Source organism: Berghia stephanieae, chromosome 12 (assembly GCF_034508935.2).
Source record: "Berghia stephanieae isolate SIO BIC M18660-M18661 chromosome 12, UCSD_Bste_1.3, whole genome shotgun sequence".
Taxonomy (NCBI): domain Eukaryota; kingdom Metazoa; phylum Mollusca; class Gastropoda; order Nudibranchia; family Aeolidiidae; genus Berghia; species Berghia stephanieae.
In genome coordinates this window covers 22,763,398-22,772,139 of record NC_088371.1, presented here as the reverse complement: position 1 = coordinate 22,772,139, position 8,742 = coordinate 22,763,398, and the positions used below count along the sequence as shown (strand labels likewise).

Sequence of the window (8,742 nt, the reverse complement as noted above, 5' to 3'; positions counted from 1 at the left end):
GTCATCTTCGAACTATCTATTGATCAAGCAGTAGAACAGTGTGGGTATGTTACTTACACAAATACCATCGATAGTAAAAACTGTGCATACACTATGTTTACCAATCACTGCCATTGTTGACATTATGACGTTATGACGAATGTCCGAGAGGCGTGGTTATCTGAGAGTCTATTGAGAGCCAGGATTGTTTCTTTCTACTAATCCATAAAGAAATAGATAAGATATAAAGATAAATAAAATACGAAAACACGAAAGGTGTTCACAATGGCATCGGGTCTAATTTCTCAAAAAATTGAATTGTTTTTCATTTTATGATGATATTATTGGAAACAATGGATTGACCGGGATTAATCGATGGAAAATGTCATTTCAATTCCTGCAACACATGGACGGTTATTCTAGGGAAATATATCCTACACAACTTTTCTCCGTTGATGTATGATGATGTTGATGATGATGATGATGATGATGTTGATGATGATGATGATGATGATGATGATGATATGATGAATATGATGATGATGATGATTGATAATAATGGTGATGATGATGACGATGATGACGACGACGACGATGATGATGATGTTGATGATAATGACGACGACGACGACGATACATTTTGCTAGATTTATCTAAATACCCTAAACACAATTAGATAAAGAATTCTATCACAGCCAGGATACTTATCAGCGGTTATCAGAGAGTCCCGTAATATTAATATTATACTATTATAATCTAGATATTATTATCACGTAACAAATTATATCAAATTAATTCCAAGATGCAAGAGATGCCTCCTCTTATTGTTGCTCATGAGATTCCGCAAAACAAAGGGAACAGAATACGTTGTCGTCTTTACTCCGTTCGTTCTTGTGGCGACACTCCCCGGGAACGGGCGCGCTCTCCACAAACTTCTTCATGGTGTCAACGACGGCGGCGCTCTCGTAGTTGTTCAAGAATTTTCCGTTGACATACAGCTTGAAAGTCGGATATGACGACACGCACTGGGTGTCGCACAGATCTGTAAAAAGAAATAAATTAAAAATTGAGCTTTTTATATAGCGCAATATACACTAAACGTGCTCAAATTAGTGATATCTCATTAACCAAACGCTAGATTTCCTCAGTTGATAAAAGAGACGCATGCGCAATGCTGTGTTGACGTTCTCTTTTTAAGGCCATGTTTTACAAGGGGTCCCTGGTCAACAGCAACATTTAACATGTAGGACGGGACATAACGCCTGTTAGGCGATATTACAATTTTTCGGACAAAGACAACGCTGTTAACGGCCAGGTACTCATTTTACACCTGAGTACGGTGGGAGAATGTGAGTAAAGAGCCTTTTCCAAGGACTCAACTATGCGCCAGGCTCGAATCCAGGACCTTCCGATCCGAAAGCGAGTGTCATACCACAGACCACATAGCGCACACTGTAAGGCATACGGTTAAGATAAAAAAAATATTAGAGAGGATAATATAACATCCATTCAAATCCTGGAGACTAGATGGCGGCTTTTTGGGCATATTATATTCAGAAGAGATGAAAATGTACCGGCTAATAAAGCCATGAATACTTTTTTCGCCCCATCTGAACACAAGAAATATCAAGGTAGACCACCCACGTCAATTCACACTGTCCTCAATCGAGACCTAAAACGCCTTCAAAATAACAAAGGATTAAAATCAAAGGAAGACCTCATGGAATTAGCATCCACAGAAAAAAACTGTGGAAGGAAATGGCACAGATGATTTTTAGAGAGGCAGCCGAGGCGTCCCGATCGGATGATTAGGAAGCGAAAGGCCTTAAGTCAAGTAAGTCATAACATAATGCATAGAGACGGACATGGCCTTACAGAGAGAACGTCAACACAGCATTGCGCATGCGTCTCTCTTATCAACTGAGGAAATCTATCGTTTGGTTAATGATATATCATTAATTATGTTAGAGAAATAACTTTTCATCAAATAAGTTAATTGGTTATATTTTTATTTTATAAAAGTATGTATATAATAACATTTTCAAATTGATATCTCATTCATCAAAAGATAGATTTCCTCAGCTGATAAGAGAGACGCATGCGCAATTGCTAAGTTGACGTTCTCTCTGTAAGGGTATGTCATAGACGGAAGGGTCAATACTATTTTTTCACAAAATTATAAGATGTAGAGGAGATCGTGTTTGGGTTTACCTTGCTGATCTTTATTCCTATATTATCTATGTTCATTACCCTTCAGAAAATGACCAACTGTGATTGAGGCCCTTGACCTTCCCATGTGGATACATTTTGTAAGGCTCTTGTGTCTCTGTGTTACTATGCTCACGCGAAACAAGTTGTGCCACATAATAGGAAAATTGTTTTTATTGTTTGTTTTTAAGGGTTCTATGGCGCTTGCAACACATTGAGGTTATATCAGCGCCAGTAAAAAGGAAGAAAACGGGATAGTAAAAAGTTCTAGAATTACAAATAAAGCACTCAAGAAAAAGTAAGATATAGGGGAACTGGGAACAAACAGGGATCAGATGTAGATTCCAAGAGCACACTATCAAAGTACTTAGTTTGAGACCACCTATAAGTCTCATCCGGACACAAGCACACAATCCAACAAAGAGGAAAACACTCAAATGCTTACATTATACATTAAAATAACAATAATACATTACAGAGAGATGATTTACAAGGAAAAAAAATATCATCTCCCAAAACAATAACTATGCATTTGACTGTTTCCCTCCCAGCTAGGACTCCGGCCAGGGCCAGGACAAAACCAAGTAATCTCATTCCAAGACAAAGACAGAAAGCATGTTGGAAAACAGATATAAGGGGATAGAAGACACAGTATGTACCTCCCTGCCCACTATGGGAGGTCAGGAACCTCACCCAGTAATCGGAAAATGTAAAAAACTTTAACAAAATAAAGTGACGAGGAACTCAAACTGTTTTCTACAGCAATACTTAAAGTAGTCCTTCGGAGCCATTAGGCCGAAGTTTATCCCAGTTCTATAGCGGGAAACAGACAATAGCAATTGCTTGCTATCCTTTGGATAGGACACTAGTCTATCGAAAAGTACTTTTAGGCCAGATCAACCAAATCCAGCTACCCAATTATGCTGCGTGGATTGATGGGTCAGAAAAAAAGTCTCCATTGCACCCCAGGATCCATCTCGGTCTCTTTGCGTGTGAAACGAGTGCCCTACCAACTGATCTATCGGGAACCCCCCCCCCCCCCCCTTACAGCAATACTTACCCGGGGATTTAGAGCAGTCTACAGCATAAAAGCCACGTTTCTTACTGGCAGCCACATGCGCCAAATCCACGAACGGTTTCCTAACCTCCTTGCACTTCGGTATTCGTGGATCGTAGAACAACACAAACGCAGCTTTCTTGGAATCTGGTGATGTAGGAATTGGGCATCATTAAATCCGGCGTGGATATCACTCCAACCAGAATCAGAATTCATGGTTTATTGGTGCTATGAGTTTAAGTAAATTACTGACCAGTTCTGCCCGGCAGATGAATCGTACTAAAACACAGAAACAAGTGTAACTGGATAAGAGAAACAGACTGACAAACTCGATGTGACGCACACATTCACGTCAAGCGTCCATAGCGACTGGGCAGCCATATTCATTCATTCATTCATTCTGCCCGGCAGATCGCATGATATTTAGAAAAGTCAAAGCCAGCATGAAGAATAAAAAGTACACAGTAGAGGTAGAAAGTCTCGTCGGACTTGACATAAGTAAGTTTAGTTCGAGTTGGTTTTTTTTTTTTTAATCGGAGTATTATTAACGCGCAATATACACTAAGCGTGCTTAAAGTGCTTTACAAGGGGTCCCCAGCCAACAACAACATTTAACATGTAGGACATAACGCCTGTAAGGCGATATAATTTTTTCGACAAAGCTGTTAATGGCTAGGTACTCATTTTACATCCGAGTACGATGAGAGAATGTGAGTAAAGAGCCAATTCCAAGGACTCAACAATGCAACACCCAGAGCGGGACACGAACCCCGTGCCTTCCGATCCTAAGGCATGTGTCACATTACCGCATAATATACACCCCTACCATATCACCATCAAATCTAAGTGACTAGCCTCTCGGGCATCAATTTTATCATTAGCCTTTATCGTGGAGGAGGAGGAGGAGGAGGAGGAGGGGGAGGAGGAGGAGGAGGAGGAGGAGGAGGAGGAGGAGGAGGAGGAGGAAGAGGAGGAATAGAAAAACTTGAGCGATTATATAGAGCAATATCCATGAAACATTCTCAAAGCGCTTTACAAAAGGTCCCTAGCCAACAGTAACACATAACATGTAGAACGAGTCATGACGCCTGTTAGGCGATATTACAATTTTTTTTCGGACAGAGATAACGCTGTTAACGGCCGGGTACTCATTTTACACCTCAAGACGGTGACAGAACGTGAGTAAAGAGTCTTTTCCAAGGACTCAACTATGAGCCAAGCGAGGCTCGAATCCAGGACCTTCCAATCCGAAAGCCAGTGTCATACCGCAAGACCACATCATAAACCGCACAATAGGAATAAGTGGAAGGAGATAACGAGAAGCGGGAGCTAAAGGTCAAGATAGAGAAGGAGAAAATGATTACAATTATGTGGTCTTGCGTTATGATACTCACTTTCAGATTGGAAGGTCCAGGCTTCGAGTCCCGCTCTGGGCGGTGCATAGTCGACTCCTTCGAATAGGTTCTTTACTCACTTTTATTTCTAACAGAACTCAGGTTAAGCCAATTTGTTTTGTATTTGATCTCTCTCTCTCTCTCTCTCTCTCTCTCTCTCTCTCTCTCTCTCTCTCTCTCTCTCTCTCTCTCTCTCTCTTTCTCTCCCCCCCCCCCGCCCCGCAATTAATGGTTTTCCCTAAGTCAAGCTTCTTCTTTGGCTAGCTTCTTGTATATACCATTCTTTTAGGTTAAATACTCACAACAATTACATACCAACACCCAAAACTATGTGAAACATTGAACGTAACATAGTCTGATTGATGTAATTTAAATGAGAACTAATCACTAAAACAGCTGTATAAAAACAGAGTGGCGTCAATTTCGTTCCTTTCTATATCGTTCAACATCTGGTTCTCGTCGATATTTATTACACCATATTATTGATACGATGGGCCGCGTTATTTTTTTGTTCCAAGACTTACCAATGGACTTGTCGAAATTTTTCTCTGCCAGAGTATCCACAAATGGCACGAAATTGGCCCGGTTCCTGTCAATATTCCGGGGACGCTTAGGCATGATGTCGATACGAGAAACTGAGAAATGAGAAAATAGCATTCTTTCATTTCTTTGCATTTATTAAAAGAGTTATTATTATCGTGCCAAATAACACAACGAGCTTGCGAGTATGTATTGTTATTGCACGATAAAAAGTAAGGAGTTTTTTTTTTTTTGTTTTTTTTTTGGGGGGGGGGGGGGAACGGGTCATATTCTAAATCCTACCGCCCTGTTACATCCCCAAATAAAACAAAGACTCAAATACTAATGGGAGCGATCTATATTCATGTTTTCGTCGAACCTTGTCATCAATCAAATGATTTGTTGATGTCCAACGATTGGATATTTCTTAATAAATGTAAACACGCTGCTTTGTTTATGAAAGTTGTAAGCAGACATATGTGTCAAGCTGAACAAAATGACCAATCGTGATGTTAGATATTTAAAAAAACTGTGAACACGTTTCACTATGTGGGTCAGTTTGAGCACATATTCCAATGTGACCAATGACCTCGAGCAGATGGAAATGTAATATAGATAGTATGCAGATGACGTCACTCAGGCCTTTGTTATTGTTTTTGCCATCCGCGTTTGTGAGTTGTTCTCACTAAACTGTATTAACCAGACTATAAAAGTTCATGGTTACACAGAGTTTGTGTGTTGGTCCGTTATACTTCCGGATGGCAATGTTGTGAACTCCTTGGCCAAGCGCATTCTATCTATAGATCATGCCCATTGTTGACATAATCTGGTATCAATTTCCAAAAGAGGTCAATGTGTGTCTTTATTTGATTAATAAAACTCGAATTCCAGGTGAGCAATAACAATGTAAAGTTAAAACGTATAATTTACTGTGGCGGACGCAATGGGCACGATCTATATTAACTTTCAATGTGCTTGATGTCATTGGTCACATTGCAAAATGTGCTCAAAGTGACCTACATAGTGAAAAGTGTTCACAGATTTTAAACTATCTAACATTACGATTGGTCATTGTGTTCAGCTTGGCACATGGGTATGTTTACAACTTTCATAAAAATGCAACGTGTTTACATTTAATCAGAAATGTCCAATCGTTGGGCAGCAACAAATCACGTGGTTGATGATTCGGTTGGACGAAAACATGAATATAGATAGTATGCGCTTGGCTAAGAAGCTCATAACATTGCCATCCGGAAGTATAACGGACCAACACACAAAACTATGTGTAACCATGAACTTTTATAGTCAGGTTGATACACTATAGTGAGAATCACTCACAAATGCGTATGGCAAAATACAATAACAAAGGCTTGAGTGACGTCAACTGCATACTATCTCTAGATAGAATGCGCTTGGCCAAGGAGTTCACAACATTGCCATCCGGAAGTATAACGGACCAACACACACACTCTTTGTAACCATGAACTTTTATAGTCTGGTTAATACAGTATAAAGAGAACAATTCACAAACGCGGATGGCAAAAACAATAACAGAGGCCTGAGTGACGTCATCTGCATACTATCTATAGATCGCTTCCATTGGAATTTCTCCCGAGAGAACATCTTTTTGAGCAGCACCTCTTTAGCTGATGTGCAAGGAACGACATATCATCATCATCATCATCATCATCATTATCATCATCATCATAATCATAATCATCATCATCACCACCATCATCACCATCATCATCATCATCATCATCATCATCATCACACCACCACCATCATCTCATCACCCTCATCATCATCATCATCATCATGACCTCATCATTCATCATCATCATCATCATCATCATCATCATCATCATCATCATCATCACCACCATCATCATAATCATCATCATCATCATCATCACGACCATCATCATCGTCATCATCATCACCATCATCATCATCATCATCATCATCATCATCATCATCATCATCACCATCATCATCATCACCCTCATCATCATCATCATCACGACCACCATCATCATCATCATCATCATCATCACCAACATCATCATCGTCGTCATCATCATCATCATCATCATCATCATCATCATCATCATCATCATCATCACACCATCATCATCATCATCATCATCATCACGACCATCATCATCTCATCATCATCATCATCATCATCATCATATCATCATCATCATCATCATCACCTCATCATCATCATCATCATCACGACCAGCATCATCTCATCATCACCAACAGCATCATCGTCGTCATCATCATCATCAGCATCATCATCATCATCAGCATCATCATCATCATCATCACATGTCATCATCATCACCATGATCATCATCATTATCATCATCATCATCACCATCACCCTCATCATCGTCATCATCATCGTCGTCATCATCATCATCATCATGGCTTATCCCTCCTGGACGTGGCCTCCTCTTCCAACTAAAACATTCATCAGTCCTGCGCCATCCTTCCACATGCAGATATTAATTAGATTTAAATACAAACGATACGAAATCTCCCCAGCAAAAAAAATAAATAAAATTGTATTGATATAGATTGCAAATTTTTAAAAAATGTAAAAAACAAACAAACCAAAAACAACAAAACGATAGGGCTATAGAGGGGGGCCTTCCGAAAGATCCTACATCCCCAGTATTCTTTAAAAAAAAATAATGCTCAAGAAGGGGGTTTGGGAAGGGGGAGACTTTAAAAGAAAGTTTTCCCCCTCCAAAACCCCCTACTAGAACATTATATATATAAAAAAAGAATACTGGGGATGTCGGAGCTTTCAGAAGGCCTCCCACTCTAGATAGTATGCGCCTGGCTAAGAAACTCAAAACATTGCCATCCGGAAGTATAACGGACCAACACACAAAACTATGTGTAACCATGAACGTTTTCGTTTATAGATAGTATGCAGATGACGTCACTCAGGCCTTTGTTATTGTTTTTGCCATCCGCGTTGTGAGTTGTTCTCACTAAACTGTATTAACCAGACTATAAAAGTTCATGGTTACACAGAGTTTGTGTGTTGGTCCGTTATACTTCCGGATGGCAATGTTGTGAACTCCTTGGCCAAGCGCATTCTATCTATAGTCTGGTTAATACAGTTCAGGGAGAATTACTCATAAACCTGCATACTCGAGTGACGTCAGCTTCGTTCTATCTATAAAAACTGGTTGAGAGATGAAGGAGTAAGCATTGGTGTAATTACAAAGATCTGAAAAAATACGTCGAGGAAGTCTGATTTTTTTTTTTTTTGGGGGGGGGGGGGGATTTCTTCTTCTTGCATTTTATTACTTTCTTGCTTTGATGTTGTCTGACACTGTTTCATACACATTTTTCGGATCTTTATAAACACTGACAAACTCAAATTGCTAACTAATCGCATGAAGAAAAAGACTTGAACTATACATTTAGATACCTTGTTTCGAAACGTTTATGAAATGTCTGGAGCAAAACGTTGTGTGGGCTATGAAACAATTTGCCTTCTCACTTTCCGTGATTTATTTTTTAGAAACAACATAAATTCACCCGTAATAAGACGCAAAC

General features: G+C 39.6%; 1 protein-coding gene across 1 annotated transcript; it reads right to left on the bottom strand.

Annotated features, from left to right (window-relative positions):
* Window positions 1-258: 258 nt before the first annotated feature.
* Window positions 259-8,742, bottom strand: LOC144958335 (protein disulfide-isomerase A5-like). Its single transcript, XM_078890243.1, has 4 exons — window positions 8,615-8,742; window positions 5,163-5,273; window positions 3,248-3,391; window positions 259-1,021 (listed from the first exon to the last, which is right to left on the bottom strand). Exons 2-4 carry the CDS (start codon window positions 5,254-5,256, stop codon window positions 801-803), a joined length of 459 nt encoding a protein of 152 aa, XP_078746369.1. The 5' UTR covers window positions 5,257-5,273; window positions 8,615-8,742; the 3' UTR covers window positions 259-800.

Excerpts from the sequence above, each read along its gene's own strand:
- LOC144958335 (XM_078890243.1), bottom strand. The coding sequence starts at position 5,256 with ATGCCTAAGCGTCCCCGGAATATTGACAGGAACCGGGCCAATTTCGTG. Across the intron at positions 3,392-5,162 it reads AAATTTCGACAAGTCCATTG|ATTCCAAGAAAGCTGCGTTT; the intron begins GTAAGTCTTGGA and ends CTACATCACCAG. Across the intron at positions 1,022-3,247 it reads AGACTGCTCTAAATCCCCGG|ATCTGTGCGACACCCAGTGC; the intron begins GTAAGTATTGCT and ends TTCTTTTTACAG.